At 39.6% G+C, this 18,724-nt stretch overlaps 1 protein-coding gene across 1 annotated transcript in view; it reads right to left on the minus strand.

Moving 5' to 3' along the window:
- Positions 1-4,418: 4,418 nt before the first annotated feature.
- STK10 (serine/threonine kinase 10) overlaps positions 4,419-18,724 on the minus strand; it is a 126,529-nt gene continuing 112,223 nt past the window's right edge. The window contains exons 16-19 of the mRNA XM_072630964.1: positions 16,867-17,055; positions 14,808-14,933; positions 13,987-14,100; positions 4,419-7,236 (exon numbers count right to left, since the gene is read on the minus strand). Of these exons, the coding sequence (XP_072487065.1) occupies positions 7,096-7,236; positions 13,987-14,100; positions 14,808-14,933; positions 16,867-17,055 (570 nt within the window). The 3' untranslated portion in view covers positions 4,419-7,095. The remainder of the gene's footprint in view (positions 7,237-13,986; positions 14,101-14,807; positions 14,934-16,866; positions 17,056-18,724) is intronic.

Genomic DNA, 18,724 nt, shown 5'->3' on the forward strand with positions numbered 1-18,724 from the left:
GAGGGCATGCAGTTCCCCAGCGCTAGTGGGACTTTAGACATCAGCTGGCCCAGGAATCCTTAACCTTTTTTGTGTCGATCCTTGTGATACAAAAATGAAAACTACTGATCCAGTCTCAGAATAAGATTTTAAATGCATGATATGGAATATGTGGTTATAAATTATTTTTTGTGCTTAGCACAATAAATTTTCTATTATGTTTTAATAGCAAGCTCATTTTTAAACTTATAAGGAAATATTATGGCTCTTGAAGTGCATTTGGTGCTTTCACCTTTACAAAGTTTTAGATGAAAAGTTCAGAGTTCAGTAATAAGTGCAAAGAGCCCTAGTTAAGAAAATTCCTGACATATAGGCTTTTTGCCTAACCTTATGTTAAATCTCTTTCTAACTCTTGGTTAGTGGTTGAGGCAAAGTTCATTTTACAGGAGACGTTTGGGTAAGGAAACAGGAGATTATACTGTAATATCTATAGAGCTGACCTTTGATTGGGACTTGACTCATCCTGGGTCCTCTTCTCCAAGATGCAATTCTCCTAGATACTTCCTTGTCTTCCACTGTTCAGTATTCCCTTTGCTCCTCCAACCTCTTGAATCCAGTGGCTCAGAATCTTTCTCCACTCACTCATCCCAATTCTACTTTCTTCCTTTTATACAAATTGATAAAGAGTGGGATCCAATCTCTCACAAGGAGCCAGTTCAAACTCAGTTCTGATTGTTTGATTGAATCAAAACGTTCTCATCTACTATGGGGATCAGAACCAAATGGGATAGTTTCACTATCACCTTTATACAAAGTAAACCAATTATAACTAAATCTGGGTGTGGTCATGAGCCCTTTTTTTTTGTCTTCCCTAGGTACTGTTTCACTGAGTGATCTCATCAACTCCAGTAGTTTCAGTAATCTTTTCTTCTGATGATTTTCAGATCCAATCTCTCTCCTGACCTCCAGTCCCACTTCTCTTTTTATTAATTTGTTTTCAGTTTTCTACAATCACTTCCATAAATCTTAGATTTCCTCCCCCTTCCACCCCCTCCTTTTTCCCTCTTTTTCCCCTCCCTTCCCCAGAAAGCATGCAATCTTACATGGGTTCTACACATACATTTTTACTAAATACATTTTCACCTTAGTCATGTTGCATGGAAGAATTAAAAGGAATGGGAGAAATCATGAGAAAAAAAAACACAAGAGAAAATAGTCTGCTTCATTCAGCAATCCAATTCCATAGTTCTTTCTCTGGATGTAGAACACTCTTTGCCTCAAGAGTCTATTGGGAATTTTTTAGGTCCTTGCATTGCTGTGAAGGGCTGAGTCTACCAGAAAAATTCCTCTCCTTGCACACTGTAGTTGTTACTGTGTACAAAGTTCTCCTGGTTCTGCTCCTTTCACTCAGATTCAGTTCATTTAAGTCCTTCCAGGCCTCTCTAAAGTCTTTCATTCATCATTTCTTATAGCACATTAGTATTCCATTACATTCATATACCACACCTTGTTCAGCCATTCCCCAACTAATGGGCATCCCCTTGATTTCCAGTTCTTGGCCACCACAAAGAGAGCTGCTATAAATATTTTTGCACTCCAGTCCTACTTCTCCAACTGCCTGCTGCCCATCTTGAATTGGATGTCCTGTAGACATATTAATCTTACGTATCTAAAACTGAACTCATTATCTCCTACCACCTGTAAGTGTTACACCACCCACAATCTCCTCCTCTCTTCCTAACTTCCCTATTACTCTTAAGAGTACCATCATCTTCCCAGTCCCCAAAGCATCAGTTTAGGTGTTATCTTTGACTTATTCCTCTCACCCTCATTCACAATCTATTGCCAAGGCTTGTCAATTTTATCTTTGTAACATATCTCCAATTTGGCCCCTTCTCTCTGATCCTGCCACCATCCTGGTACAGGCAGGCGCTCATCATCTCATGCCAGGACCATTGCAATAGCCTGCTTATTGGCGACCTGCCCCAAATCTCTCCCAATTCTAGTCCCTACTCCATTCATCTGTCAAAGTGATCTTTCTAAAATGCCAAGTCTGACCATATCACCTTCCCTTCCCCCCGCCCTTCACCATTAGCTCCCTATCACTTCCAGGATCAAATTTTAAAATCCTTTCATATTCAAAGGCCTTCATAACCTTCATAACTATCCTACCTTGGAGATCTTCCCTCCCTCCCAACCCCCACATACTTTTCAATCCAATCTTCCTTGCTGTTCCTTGCACAAGATACTCAAGTCTAGCTCCATGCCACTTCTGGCTGGCTGCCCTACTTGGAATACTCTCCCTCCTTACCTCTACCTCATGGCTTCCCTAGATTCCTTCAAGCCCAACTAAAATCCTACTTTCTATAAGAAATGTTTCCTAATCCTCCCTAAAGACCTTCCCTCAGTTGATTATCTCCAATTTAACTACTTAAGATTATTTGTACATAGTCATTTGCATGTTGTCTTTTCATTACACTGAACTCCCTGAGATCTGGGGCTTGTTTTTGGTTTTTGTTTTGTTTTTTGCCTTTCTTTAAAAACCCCAGTACTTAGCACAATGCCTGGTACATAGTAGGTACTTTAATGAACACATCTTGTTGTGATTAAAAAGTTATCAAAATATTTCTTTAAAAAGTTTTTGGACTCCAGATTAAGAACACTTTTTGGTCCAGTCCCTTGGAAGGTACAGACAAAAGGGTAGGAAGAGATCTGGGAAAGCTGTGTCTTCAAAACCCAGGGAGGAAGGAGTATTCAGGAGGAAGGGATGGGCAGTAGAATCTGATGCAGAGAGGTCAAAAAGAATGAGGGAGATTCGAGTGTATGCCATTAGATGTAGTCATTTAGAGATCATTGGTGACCTTGGAGAGAGCAATTTCAGTTGAGTGATGAAGCTAGATTTCAGTTGCAAAGAACTGAAAAGTAAATGGAGGGTGGAGGGGTGGAGAAGACAGAGTCAATGGCTTAAAGAAGGCATTTTCCAGGAGTTTGGCTATGCAGCAGAGGAGAGGTATAGGACAAGCTCTCAAGGAGATGGTATGATCAAGTGAACATCTTTAAAACTAGGTTAGGCCTAACCATATTTGTAGACTGCAGGTAAAGGAGCTAATAGGGAGAAATTAAAGATTAGAAGTTGGGGAGGTTTGATGAGTCAAGATAGGAAAAGGTCTAGATACAAAAATGTTAATTGCTGTCCTTAGAATGATGGGATTTCAGTTAATCCATGATCAATGGGCTGTTTGGAAGTAAAATAATTCTACTAAACTAGAACCTATACATTCCATGAGGTATGAAATTCAGTATGATCCCAAGCCATATTGGACTTCTTCATCCAACCCAATCCAGTATCCACGGTCAGACAGCTAGTAGCTCACTCTGCTAGGTTCTAAGGAAACGAAGGAACCTGCATTCTGCTAAGGGGCTCACATGTAAGTGCATACATAGATTCATGATAGTTTTAGTTGGAGCTTAACCACTAAGGGGGTGCTCCCAATCCCTTCATGAATTCACATTATATTTATACAGTCATTACCATGGAAACTTTCAGTTCTTCATGATGTACAAACCATATTAGGTTGTCTAAGTTTGCCATCTTGGGGAAAATGCCTTTGCTTTCTTTGCTGTCGGATTAAGATGTTTGCCTTGCCGGCAAAGCTGAGCTTGTTTTTAACTCCCTTGCAATAGCAAGGCCAGGCAGAGGGCCATGTGAGCCCTATGTACTCACCGCCACCTGGTGGTCTCCAGCCCATATGACATACTCACAGTTATTTTCCATCGCCACCTGGTGGCCAAGCTTCAAAAACTGAAATTTCATTTGAGTATTTGTATGGGTGTTGACCTTGGCAAGTTTGAAGGAAACCCAGGTCGCAGACTTTCTTATCCCTCTTCCTTTCCCTTTTAAAAGATAGTGCAAAGTGTCTCAAGTAGCGTTTGGTTTTGGTTTTTCTACTTCTTGATTTGTTTGGTAGAATATATAAGAAAAACCAAACATAGGCATAGTAGGGAAAGCCCAAAAGCACACAGTCAGTCCATAAGCTAAAAAAAACTTCGCAGACCACCCAGTCCAAACTACCAGACTCAAACTTTCCTTCAGGACACGGTTGATAGGCTGTGCTCAAGAACCTTCAGGAGAGACCCATTGCTTCCTGAGTTACCTATTTCACTTTGGGATGCTTCTAAATGTTGGGAAGTTTTTCTTAAGCCCAAAGTGGCTTCTCTTCAACTTCTGTTTATTGGTCTTAGGTTCTGCTGTACAAGTACAAGTAAGAATTCCTTATTCTAGTATGGAATCTGACACTAGATCTTTCCTTTCATCATGGAGACACTTGTCCAGAGAAAGTTTAAGATACAGGTTGAAAAATATCTGTTAAAATAGATGCTGTAGGTAAAGGTGAATCTGTTCTGCATTTCTTATATTCAATAAAGAACACCCCAAAACATAGTTTTTCACCTTGTTACTTTATTAAGAGCTTATTTACATAACCATGATTATTCCATGGCAAACACTTTACAAAACAGCTTTGAATAAAATACTGGAACTACATAAAAATAACCTCTCTCTTAAAAAGAGAAAATATAAGTTAGTTTCATTTACTTTAACAAAGATTATCTAAAAAGGGGGGGAACATTTCAGTTGGGTTGTTTAGTTTTTAATAAAAAAAACTTTTCAGTACTACGATTGCCTGCCTTCTCAGAGACAAAGCTGTGTCTTGGTACGACCGTAATGCTGTGAAAGCTAAACAGAGCACAAGGGAAAGGCACAAAAATTAGGGGACACAGGCAATCCTGGAGCAACTACATTGTTCCCCCCTTAAAAAAAAAAAAACCAAGTGAAAGGTTTCTTACGCAATTTATTTTTGCTCCCCCACACATATTCATAATCACAAAACGAAAAACTGTAAACAAAGGACCAAGCCACATCTGCCTGATCTTTCATTGAAGTTGGCATCATTTGGCTGAAGTGGATTGATATTCTTTTTTTTTTTCATACTGCCACTTCAAAATCTTCCTAATAGCTAAGCTATGCAATTACTATGGACCCTAATGAAATAGGGGAAAGTGATGTAGTATGTTGGAGCAGGATAGAGAGCCTTCCTCCAAAGCACTGATTTAACTCTAAACACATTTATCACTGATGCCTGAAAATCATATTTACGCCAGTTGTCAAAGAAATGAATGTTTGCCTTACAGCATGAATATTATGATAAAGCTAATGTCTTCCTGCAAAGCATCTTCACTGGATATTTGCTTTACATATCAAGAAAAACTTAAACATCCCCAAATGCTTAATCACAATTGAGTGGTTTGATAGTCTTTTCACTCCCCTCCCCCCCACAAAAAATCACAACCAGTATAGCCAGTGTTTGTTTTAGAATGCAAAGTGTTACACATACACTTTGGTAGTAGTCTGAGCCAAAACAAAGTAGTCTTCTGGAGAGTTTACTGACCTCTCTATAACCAGATATGTAGCAGAACAGATGACCAGACTACAGGATGCCCATATGTTTCCTAGAACTTACCCCCCAAATTATTTTGATTCAGTATTGACTGAAAACTTAACAGATGGTTTAAAAAAAGGGAAAGTTCCTTGGGAAATCATTTGAACACAGTTATACTCTCTTTTTTCATATTTAGACTGAATTGTCTGATGACCAGAATCTTGGGACCAGTTTAAAAGATACATTGGCATCTCAGTATTCCATTTGTGACTCAGAACTACATCTTTAAAAGCATCTCATGGCTCAAAAAACAGTGTCATAGGCAGAAAGCAAGCAGGAAAAAAGGGCTCCAATAAATGGAAGTAGAACCAGACACTGCAAAATTATTCCAACTGAAGCCTATGCCTCACATTTACCTTGGTTTCTCTTGTTGCTTTCTTCCCAGAAAGGAGAAAAGTTCAAGAGTCTGCTAGCTGCCATTGGGCACTGATGGCCTTTTCAACTAGCAATGGCGGTGATGTCAGAGGATTGGCACAATAAGAAGGCCAGGGATCTTGTCCACGCCCACATTCAGGTGGGATGTTGGCGAGAGAACACTACAGTAGGAAACATTTCCTGTTTTGATGTGTACCTGAAGAAAGAACTTCACTGTAACAAAACGCATCCCTTTTTCTTCCTCTGTTAACTTATAATGTCAACAGGCAGCTTTTTTTCTTATTGATTTCTTACTTATCTAAAATCTGTGCTTAATAGCAAATGATTTGTGATCTTAGATGAGAATACATTCAGGTACATGCAACATTTTTTTGCTCAGAACAGGCCCATTACAGAAGCAGTCCCAGCCTATATTGGGAATGGCTTATATATGAAGAATGAAATGGCACAAAACATTCTCAAGCACAATGTGATGACTCCAAGCAGACTCTTTCCCGAATATGAGTGATGGCATTCTTTCCCCTCCTCCACCCACCTGCAAAGTAAAAAGAAGTCTGGGATAATCAATTATGAAGTATTATAAAGACACAAAGCAAGAGAAATCGCCCTCTGGCTACATCATAGGCTTTTGTTCAGCTCCAAAATGATTGGTACATAGGAATGATTCCATTTTGAGACTCCTCTTCCAATACAAAAAAAGACATATAGAATAACTGATTAAAGAGATCGCCTAGAATTTCAACATGAAAGAACCAATTTCCATGCTCAAAGTGTTGGATCCAACAGGGCCCATTATATCTAATACTCTAGTCAAAAGCAGAATTAGACTCTCTCTAGTGAGAAAAATTACTATTTTTTGGATAAAAGGAAGGGAATTCTAATCCACACATTATTTGCCCCTTCTCTTGGCCTTCGATCCCACCAATACCCAAAATGAGGATGACTTAGGTCTTCAGGTGAAGCAAATAAATGCTTTGGGGGGTATCAGATGGAAACAGGTGACACAGAATAAGATAAGGACACATAAAAAATTCATCCATTGAGAATGGACTGAGAAAAATCAGGAACCAGTAGATGGCAATTCTTAGCACAGCTGAGGCAGATGGTTCAGGGCTCTAGAGTTAGGCTGGCATTCTAGAAGCAATGGATGTTGTAGGCCCTGAGTTACTTGTCCAAAGAGAACAAGAGCAATGAAGAGGCCTGTCCGCTGTTTGGAAGCCTGCTGCCTCATACCAGTTGTACTTTAGGAAGCTTCTGAGGAGCTGAATGGAAAAAACTTGGCAAGTCTGTTTGGTGAGTTGGGATTCGAGCATTCAGCCTCCTCACTCAATTTGAAGAACATCTCCTGTTCACGTTTCTTCTGATTCAGGTCATCCTCCAGAGCCTTGGGAAAAGCAGAGGTATTAAATATTTGTTAAATGAATGAATGAAAAAACAACTATATCTGAACACCCAAGAAGGAACAGCACTTCCCCAAACAATATCTTAAAGCAGTGCCAAAGCCAGAGTTTACACAGCCTTTGGAGAGGTGAATATTTCAAAACCCCTGCCAGAACCCAGAAAGCTTTTATCAGGGTATTCCCCTCCTTGGCCTCACTCACAAGTCACATAACTATGTCCTCCCCATTTCCTTTTCTATTGCTGATTACCCTGACATAGTATAAACAGCACTTCCTTCCCTGTGCCAGATCTAGGCAGCAATTTAAAGGGAACCACAGGCTACAGCTTTGGGCAGGGATTGCAAGGAAGCTCAATGCAAATGTAAAACGGTTGGTATTAAAACAGTCTAGTGAGTCAAGAAAAACATGGAGAGGAAAATCAGCAGAGATTTGTCCACTAAGGAAGGAGAGAAGTCAGCTGGATTCAAGTAGCATTCAAGAACTAGTCTGCCTTGAGAACAAGCACTTGTAATTGTCCAGGTCAAATCCCATCAGTGACCTTCAAGGGGGTGTCCAAGTCCAGCCCTCAACAGGCCTTTCATTGTATTGAACACTCCTTGAATCCAGGGGGCCACTGGCTGGGACCTAGACTCATGCAGGATTTGTTAGGATTTGGCCTATATTACATTTGCTTCTTTTTCTTGGCTCATTTTCCTACTGCTCTAAAAGCTTTCCCAACTTCGAAAAGCAGTTATGTTAACAGAAAAATCATTTGATTTGATCTTGTTCCTCCAGTCGAGTTTGATTCTAATTAATTATCTCCATCTCAAAGCAAGATTAAGATACTATGGAAATACACATTAAATTGTGAACCCAATCCTTTCCTAGCCTATAACAAAACACCCGGATATATCATGGAAAACTACGTGGAGTGGGGTACAGTTTCATAACTAACTTTAGATTCCACCAATTTGAAACTGATGATAATTTAGACAAAGGCTCATTGAGCTTGTGCTGACCTTTGCAAATACTGACCATATATGAGCATTTGTTGAGCAAGTAGCTAGTATGAACAAGATTATAGCTGCAGCGGTTAACCTACTTAAGAGGAAAAAACATCTCACAGGCTTTATAAAATGGGTGTCCATGAATTGGGGAAAGACTGAACAAACTGAACAAATGTTATTACACCAGAGAAACAGCAAATATGAGGAACTCAGGAAAACACTGGAAACTTGAAATGAAGGGTAAAGAACCAAGAGAACCGTACGCACAAAGGCTCTGATAAACAACAATGGAAGTGAAAAGCTGCCAAACTGATGAATTGTAATGAATGAAATTACATCATGACAATGAATGACACCTCCTGCTAGTCCTACAGTCAATTCTCCTGAAGACCCAAAAGAGAAAATTTTTGTCACTGAATTCCTTGCCACTGTCAAATGATTCAACATCAGAATCTGATATGATTTAATCAATGGACATGGTATTAAAGAAGAGGTGTTATCATGTGCTTTGTTGTTGTAACCTAAAGACCATGGGGCCTTACCATCAGACATGTACCTGAAACTCTCCATATGCGTTATCTCCCTCATTAGAATGCGAGCTCCTTGAGAGCAGAGATTGTCTTACTTTTCTGTTTGTACCCCCGCTTAGCACAGTGCTTTACACATAGGAAACACTTATAGAAGGCTTCATTCATTAATTCATTAAGTTCTAGAGAACTGATCTTGAAATTCAATTTCTTTCTGTCAGTAGACAGGTATGGACTATGGGTATGAAATGAGGAATACGCTGTCAGAAATGATCATTGTGTTTGTTTTTTGCTTAAATGTTTTTCATTGTTAAAAGAAAAGGTTTGGCATTCTGGAGAGCAGTATGGAACTATGCCCAAAGGGCTATAAAAATGTGCATACCCTTTGACCCAGCAATATTACTTCTAGAGCTGTATCTCAAAGAGATCATAAAATTGGGAAAAGGACCCACATGTACAAAAATAGTTTTAGCAGCTCTTTTTGTGGTGCCCAAGAACTGGAAATCAAGGGGATGCCCATCAATTGGGGAATGGCTGAACAAGCTGTGGTATATGAATGTAGTGGAATACTATTGTGCCCTAAGAAATGACAAACAGGTAAACTTCAGAAAAACCAGGACTTACATGAACTAATGCTGAATGTAGTGAGCAGAACCAGGAGAATTATACACAGTAACAGCCAGAGTATGTGAGGATTATTTTTAATAGACTTAGCCCTTTTTAGCAATGCAAGGACCTAAAACATTTCCAAAGGACTCATGATGCAAAATGCCATTCACATTCAGAGAAAGAACTATGTAGTCAAAATGCAGAACAAAGCAGACTATTTTCTCTTTTATGTTTTGTTTTTCTCATGGTTTCTCCCGTTTGCTAAAATTCTTCTATGTAATATGACTAATGTGAAAATGTGTTTAATAGGAATGTATATGTGGGGCCCATATAAGATTGCAGGCCATCTTCGGGAGGGGAGAGGGAGGGAGGGGGAAAAAATTTAAAACTTATGGAAGTGAATGTTGAAAACTGAAAAATAAATTGATAAATTTGGGGAAAACCAAAAAAAGGTTTGGGTAGAAGGATGTTCAAGGGAAATGACTGAAGTACATAAAAAAAGAGAACAATAAAACTTTTTAAAAATAAAGTAAAATTAAAGAGAAAAAAGAAATGCCATTTACTTACAGTGTACTAATTATAAATAACTTTTATTTGTACATTAAAGAAGATTCCCAAGAAGCTATATCTAGCAACATTATTAAACCTTACTAAATGAATAATTAATAAACCAATTAATTAATTAAATCTCACTAAGGCACTGTTGGAGGCAGCTAGGTGGCTCAGTGAATAGAGCCCTGGGCCTGTTGTCAGGAAGCCTCAGACTCTTACTAACTGTATGACCCTGGGCAAATCACTTAATCTCTGTTAGCCTTACATCACTGGAGAAGGAAATGGCAAACCACTCCAGTATCCTTGCCAAGAAAACTCCACAGTCAGTATTGGTTTCTCTACCCTCTGCCCCTGGGGCCACTTCTAATGATTGGCTGCTTTGTCCCAGAACCTCCTTTTTAAGGAAAACACCCAGCCCAGTCAGGTGTTCATTCATCTCTAGGATCCACTCCCAAGTCTCCAGACTTTCTTTATCCTGCCCCCAGCTACCCTCCCCATTTTGTCTTTCTCCATTAGAATTTAAGCTCTTTGAAGGCAGGAGCTATCTTTCTTTCTGCATATATGTGCATTCCCAGCATTTAGGGACAGGGCCTGACACATACTGATGGAAAATGAAGTAAGCAGAGCCAGGAAAACAATATACACATGACAATGCAAATAGAAAGAACCACCACCACAAAACAGTGAAAGCTGAATGTCATCAAATCATAAAGAACAAGCTTGACTCCAAAGGTGAAAAATGAGAAGACACCTCCTCCCCCCCTTTCCTTTGCAGGAGTGAGTGGGAGGAAAACAGATCCTTGCATGTGGAACACTGCATACTGCATTGTTGTGGTTTTTTTTAATGTGTTAACATATGCTTTGCTGATTTTGTTTTCTTCTTTCAAAAAAAAATTCTTGTAAGGAATGGCTCTCTGGGAAGAGAGGCAGAGAAGGATAAGTCTAGGTGATACAAAAACAGAAGGTACCAAAAAAATGCATTAAATTCTTTTTTTAAACCTAAGGATTGTCAATGTACTTAGAAGTGTATTTTTTTAAATATCCAGAATTCTGTCTATTCAAACTGACCTTCTCCCCAGTTAAGATTCTGACCATATAACTAATGAAAACTGTTTAAATTGCAAATGTCACAGTAACATAGGAAATCTAGTATTACATATTCCAGGAATAGGCAAATAGAAGCAACAGGGCAAATGCCTCCTCATCCCCTGAATGTCAACAATTTTGCCAGCTTATCTGGAGCCTAGGGTGGCTTTCAGATCTGACCCTTTGGGAGAAGCAGTTGCTGATAGTGACCTCGTCACCATAATTTGCAAGCCATGACAATATATACATACACACACATTGCAAGTACAAAGGGTGCCCTGGCAGAAAAACCAATCATTTCATTGTGAGAGATGGGGATAAGTGTCTGTTTTGAGCAACTAGTACAAAAAGTACAAAAGAGGCTCTCAGTAGCTCAGAATTCTAAAATGAGAATCAACTGACTATTTCAGGGAAAAAAGTCATCCAGCTACATTACAAGGAGGGATGTGAAAGGTGGTTGTAGACATGGTGGTGGACAGCTGTTTCTACTGAAGACAAAATAAAAGAACACTCAAAGTACAACAGTACAATAGGAAGAAAATTAATTTGGCATTATTCATAGTAATAGCTTAACCTCTGAAGAGGGAGCATGGTATATTGGATAGAAAATCGGCCTAGGAGTCAAGAAGACCTGGTTCAAGTCCTGCCTATGAAACCTCCTAGCAGTGTGACCTCAAATAGGTCATTTTTTCTCTCCCTCCCTACTCAATTCTTTCAGATAAGATACAAATCCACATTGATAGGGGGTAGACAGCTGAATGGCACAGCGGTTAAAGCACTGACCTTGGGAGTTGGGAAGTCCCAAGTTCAAATCTGGCCTCAAACACACAATCGCTATGTGTGATCCTAGGTAAGTCATCTTTAACCTCTCTGTACCTCAGTTTCCTCACTGTAAAATGGGGATAAGAACAGCACCTCCCCGGGTTATTGTGAGGATCAAGCAAGATAATATTTGCAAAGCACAAAGCCAACATTATACACTATACAGATGCTAATGATTTTTGTTGTTGTTACTCTGATGCAATCCCAAGGCCAATCCCGTCCTATCTAATTGACAGTTATATTGTGCTGCCTTTAAAGTTTGGAAAGTGCTTCCCATACATGATTTCATTTGAATCTTTCACGACCACCAACCCTGTAGGACAGGCATTATCCTCATTTTGCAGGTCACATAACAAGTAAATTTCAGTAAGGGGATCCCAACCTAGTCTGTCCCTCACACAAGGCTGTCTCTGGAGCTGAAAGGTGCAGAGTATTCTAAGGTTTACAACAATCTTTACATCCAGTCTCTCATTTAATCTTCACTCTAGGCCTATGATGTCGTTCCAGGGACATCGTTCCCATTTTACAGATAAGGAAAGTGAAAGAGGTTTCTAAGTAGCAGCTGTCACTAGGGCACACTGTCAAGAAGGCTAGAGATTATACTTCGGAAATTTTAAATTAGAAGGGAATTACCTAACAGGGATAATATTCAACAAATTCAAATTCAACGAACATTTATTATTTTTATTATGACTATTATTATGATGCTAGGAATGCAAAAGAGTCCCTATCCTCACAGAACTTAGTCTAATGGGGAGACATGATGTACACAAACATGCCAGAAGGTAGGGTTAAAGAAGCCAGCAGATAAAGAATAGACAGGAGAGAGATCTGCCTCAGCTGGGGCAATCAGAGAAAGCTTCATAGTAGAAGTGGTACCTGAGTTGGGCCTTGAAGAAGAAGGATTTTAACAGGCAAAAATGAGGATTGTGTGAAGTCCAGGCATGGGGGACAACCTATATCAATGCATGAAGTACAGACCAAGAATGAGGGCAGCTAGTACATCTAGGCCAGTTTGACTGAAATAATAGTGGGAAGAGGTCACAGGAAAAAATGTTCCAAATAACTGCTGATGAGAGAAAAGCAAACTAATACAATTTTGAGATATTATCTTACACCTGTCCTATTGGTTAAAATGATAGATGCCGAAGGGCATCTGGAGAGACGCTAAACAAACTGTGGTATACGATTGTGATGGATAAGAAATGATGAGAAAATTGACTTTAGAAAAACATGGAAAGACCTGGACCTATGAAGGAAGATGCTCTTGACCTCCAGAGAAAGAACTCATAATGAACAGTATGTATAGTATGGTTTTACATATATGTATTGTACATGTGTATATTACACACACACCATATATATTCATTGTAATAACAGTAATAATAATATACATATATTAATTGTAGGCTTCTCTAGGGTGGGGCACAGAGTGAGGGAGAAAAAAAGTGCAGAGCAGAGAACAAAAGAAAGCTTAGAAAAAAGCACAGAGAAGCTCAATAGCTTTAAAAACATTGTGGAGGATTTATTACATAGTTTTAAAAAAGTGAACTGTCTGAAATGGAAATAATTGGTTTAATATTGAATCCTGCCTCTTTATGTTCTATTGTATACATGGAAATGTTCTTTTTTCCCTCTCATGTGGTATTTAAGTTTAAAATGAATAAAAAATTTAAAAATAGGACAGGGAAGAATATGAAATAAAGCTCTTCTGGGATGGGGAATGGAACAAATGACTTCTTGATTCTAGCCCTACGTAGCACACCGTAAGAAAAGCCTCTGAGTTTCGGCATGATAAAGTAACAGGGCTGTAGGACTACTTTCTTAATTCTAGCATTTTTCTGTCCTGTTAGTTTTAAAGGGTTGAGGCGAAACTAGTTTTAACATGCCCTATTGATATATTTTAAATCATTCCTTAGTTAGCAATTTGAGGTTCACTTCAAAAGGAAATTTAAAACAAAAACAAAAACAAAACAAACCATAGACCCTTCTCATTTGAAATACATGCTCTGGACAGTATAACAAGACTTCAAAATGGGAGAACCTACAGGGTCAAAGGTCAAGATTTGGGCACTCGAATCAAGTGAATCATACCACTGATTCTGCACTCCCTGGAATCCAATTTGATTGTCTCCTCGAGTGGCCCCCTTACCTTTTTCCTCGGCCGAAGCTTTTCCCGCCAGTCCTTGAGGTTCTGGTTATGGCTCTCATCCAGAGCCTTCAACTTTTGGGTTTCATGCTCTACCAAGAGGTGGCACTTTTCATTCTATAACAGAGTATAATCAAGGGAAGTTAGAAAACCAGGGGATCAACTGCCCTGATTGCCAACAGTGGCCCATCACAAAATCTAAGAGGTGAAAATCAGCTCAGTGGCCATCCATTCCAACCCATATCTAAACTAGAACGCTCTGGGCAACATCCGCATGTCTTTAGCCAAACTTTGCTACATGACCTGCAGTAAGCGGGAGCCTGCCATCTCCTGAGACAGCCATTTAATTTCTGGAGTGCTCCCAGCGTCAAAAGCTTTCCCTTACCGCAGTCTTAATTTGCCTATTCACACATCCATTGCTCCTGGTTCTGCCTTCTGGGGCCAAATAGAACTTAAAGTCAACTCTCCTGTCCCTCCAAGACAAGAGGTCCCTGTTATGGACTAGTCTTGTGACAATAAGGACACCCAGGGAAATATACACTTCTATCTACTCTAGATGTTAAGCATGAAATATATATTAAACAGTGAGAACAGTGAAAATACTAAGGGGTTTTACATTGAGATGGGTACTAAAAGCCACCAGGGCAATGCCCAAGAGCGTCCAATTGATCTCACTTCCTACAGGCTGCCATCATGCCAACCCCTTACCAACTAATCAATCCACAAGACTTTAGTAAGTGCCCATTAGGAGTCGCTCACTGAGCGGGGAGGGGAAGCCGTCACCAGCAGAGCCACATTTTCCATCTGTGGGCCGGTGCCTTTACCTGCAGCTGCTGGAGCTCGCTCGCGTTGCTCTCACACTGAGTATTCATGTCTCTCATCTGGGACTCGTGTTTCTGCTGTTGCTGAAGTCTCTCAGCCTTCTGTCTTTTTTCTTCCTGTTGGGAAAACTGGGACAGAAATGACAAGGGAGGCCTCAGTGAAAAGCACTCGGGCAAAAGGCAGAACCAGAGAAACAAAACAGAGCCTGGTGTCATCCAAGGCAATCTTCTGACAGTTCGTACCCAGAGTTCACCTTGGGCTCCATAACAGGCAGTTATGCTAATTTTATTTTGAAATATGCTAACTTATTTTGAAGTACACATTGATGCACTATTAGTCAACAAGCAGCCTGCATGGATGCCACATAAAGCAATTTTCTTGAGGATTCCAGAACTCATGCAATACAGTATAATAGCAAACACTAACACTTTTGTAGTGCCTTAAAGTTTAAGGAATACTTTTCTTCAAGCAACCTTGTGAGGGAGACAGTACAAGTGTTAGGATCCCCAACTTAGAACTAGGAAACTGAAGACCAGAGTCTGACTATGTGACTTAGTCCATAGTCACAGCTGAAAAGCAAAAAGGTGGGATAGTAACCCAACCCTACTGACTCTAAGGCCAGCACTCTGTCCACTATATCATATTGCTTCTCCACAGCTTAACCCAGGCAAATTTGAGATATGTACATGGCCAACCCAACCCTGCCTCAAAACACAGCCATAAGATTCCAAAACTGTGGGAGTCTATGATGAACCAAGGAGGGCAAGCAAGAGAGCACAGCACATACACAGGGGCTGGAGATCAGAAGATTCTTGGATTCATGGGATTCTTGGACCTATTCTATATTTTGTTGTTGTCATTGAGTCATTTCAGCCATATCTGACTCTTCATGACCCCATCTGGGGTTTTCTTGTTAGATACTACAGTGGTTTGTTATGTCTGATATGCTCATTTGGCAGATAAGGAAACTGAGGCAAACAGGATTAAGTGACATGCCCAGGGTCACACAGCTAGTAAGTGTCTGAGGCCACATTTGAACTCAGGTTTTCCTGACTCCAAGCCTGGCACTCTTGATCTACTGTGCCACTTAGCTGCCCTATTTTATGTTAGCCATATAATTTTGGATATATCACAACCTCTAAGGAGATGTTTCATCTATACAACGAGAAAAATAAATAAGACCCAGCATGCCTACTTCACAGGATTTTTTCGCAGATAAAATGAGAACATGAAAAATTCTACAGATATACAGTCAGTGGCCATCTCTAGTCTATGGGTCAGAGACTGATGCTCATAACTTAAAGAGTAATAATGAAAGGAGAGGTAGTCTTTTTAGGAAGAGTTGGTTGGTTTTCGTTTTTGTTTAGTTTTGTTTTGCCCTCTCTAAAGTTTAGTTTCTGTAAAAATACATGCCCTTCAGCCAGACAAGTAATGATGGTTATTAAGAATGCTGGCACAGCTTTTATCTCCATCTGGTGGTTCAATTCATCAGACAAAGCATTAACTCCATTGAGAGAAATGGGGAACCTGTATGTGGCCTAAATCCTTAGAATTTGATCTGTAGAATTTGGATTCAGTCAAAAGGTTGCACTTAACAATCTAGAAATTCACATGTGGCCTCAATGCCACAGGTTCCCCAGCCCTGCCCCAGACCTCGCACTGTGCTAAGCAATAGGAATACAGATAAAAAAAATGAAATGATCCTCAGCCTCCAAGAAGCTGTCTTCTACTGTGGCAGCTGAGATGGGTCAGGGGTGGGATGGTGAAGGGACCAGGGGCAGAGAGAAGACGTTAAGTACAGATAGAAGTCAATACAAGATAATTGCAAGAGGGAGCAAACACCTAAGAGATGAGTTTAATTCTGACTTCTCATAATACATATATCAGTAACAAAAACAAAAAAAGGCAGGTTTTTTTTTTTTCAAAGACTGTGGGGACTTTTCCTGGCACCCTCTGGTAGGAGACTAGGCAGGACAGAACTGTGTGAACCCCCCAGAGAGTCCTTAAGAAGCACTGCCCTGCACAGCCTCCACGCCCTCTGCAGGCCCTGCCAAGGCTCACCTGCTTAATCTTCTCCCTCTGCTCCGAGGCGCTCCCACCCCCGTTGATATGGAGACTCTTCTTGTACATGGCCATTCGAGTCTTGCCTTCACTTCTCTGGATCTTGGGGAGACGGGCCTTCTCTTGCTGCTGCCGGACCTTTAGCTGTTCTAGCATTCGATGATTGTAACGCTGCATTTGCTCCCGCTCCTAGAGACCAGAGAGACAGTCCTTAGTCTTTTTTTATTATTTATTTTTATGTCCATTTTTTATAATTTTTTTAATTTTTTATTGTAAATTTTATTTTAAACAAATACAAAATGAGAAAAGAAAAAAAAATATCGCCATGTACTCAGCAGACCATAAGAGAGGATTCAATCCAAAACAATATATTTCCATTTCAAGAAAACCTATAAAATAAATACTGCACATTGTTTTCAAAGCTGCCCAGCTCTTCTTTGCTTCCTTGTTGGTTTTCTTTTGCTTTCCCCTCCCTTCTACCCCACCCTAAGGAAGGCTACAATTAAGCGTAGATATATATACACATACATAGATATCTATAAATACACACACACACATACACACATACACACACACATATATGTATGACTGTACTATGCTTATTTCCTATCATCTGTTTTTTGCCAAGAAAACTTCATGGACAATATGGTACACAGGGTTACAGAGTCAGACACAACCCAACAACACCCAACAACTGCTCCCCTTTTAGGGAAAAAAGGCAAATTGGACAAAAACAAACCTTCATCAAAAAACAAACTTTCTCTGAAGGTGGATAGCATCTTCCTTCATCAGTCCAAGTCTGTCCATGTTTTTCTACATCAACCAGCACATCATTTCCTACACCCCAGCAATATTCCAACCCAATCACATCCTACCTGAGAGATTATCCATGAAAGTTTTTTCCCCCAATTTGCATTCCTTCTATTCTTGGCTACATAGGTTTTATTTATACAAGAATTTTAAAACAATAATTTAAATATTCAAAATGATTTCAAATATCTTATTTTAGTTAAATTAATCAAATATTTAAAATTTAAAATAATCAAATTATCCTTTTTACATTTCAACACTGCTCTCACCTTATAACATAATTTTAAGGTCTGGTACTACCGAATCTACTTCTTTTACATCTTTTTTCCCTGGTTTCTTTCAAGTTCCTGAACTCCCAAATGAACTTTGTTCTTATTTTTTCTAACTCAGTAAAACATTTTTAGTCATTTAATTTAGATGACTGAATCAATAGATTAGTTAGGTAAAATTGTCATTTTAAAAATTATGTTGGCTTTACCTAGTCATGAACAATAAATATTACTTTAATTATTTAGATCTGAATTTATTTATATAAACAAAGCCATTAGAGTCTTGCCAAAGAAGAGAAGTCAGAGAAAAAGCAACAGTGGAGTGAGTTTAAAAAATGAAGATGCTTCACTGAGATCAGGAGAGCAGTAGAGCTTTAGACCCAGGAGAAGAGAGTTCCCTTGGTCGGGACCTTTGGTGATTTCATGGGCAGAGGGAACTCTCACACTGAGGAAACTCTCCACCAGAGCAGGTCAGTACCTGCTCTGTAACTTAGGGTCTCAGCTTAGAGTAGGGGCCCATGAACTTGTCTTTTAAATATCTTGACGCCATATTTCAACATTAATTTCTTTCATAATCGTATGTGTTTTAAGCATTTAAAAACATTACTCTGAGAAGGAATTTTCAGAAATTCTCAAGAGAAAACAGGCTTCACTAAATGGCCAAAGAAGCCTGTGGCACAAAAAGGTTGAGATCCTTTGGTTGAGAGTTGCCTGGGACCCAGAGAAGTCATGTGACTTGCTCTAGATCATCAGAAGCAGAACTTGAACCGAGGTCATCC

This window comes from Notamacropus eugenii, chromosome 1 (assembly GCF_028372415.1).
Source record: "Notamacropus eugenii isolate mMacEug1 chromosome 1, mMacEug1.pri_v2, whole genome shotgun sequence".
NCBI lineage: Eukaryota > Metazoa > Chordata > Mammalia > Diprotodontia > Macropodidae > Notamacropus > Notamacropus eugenii.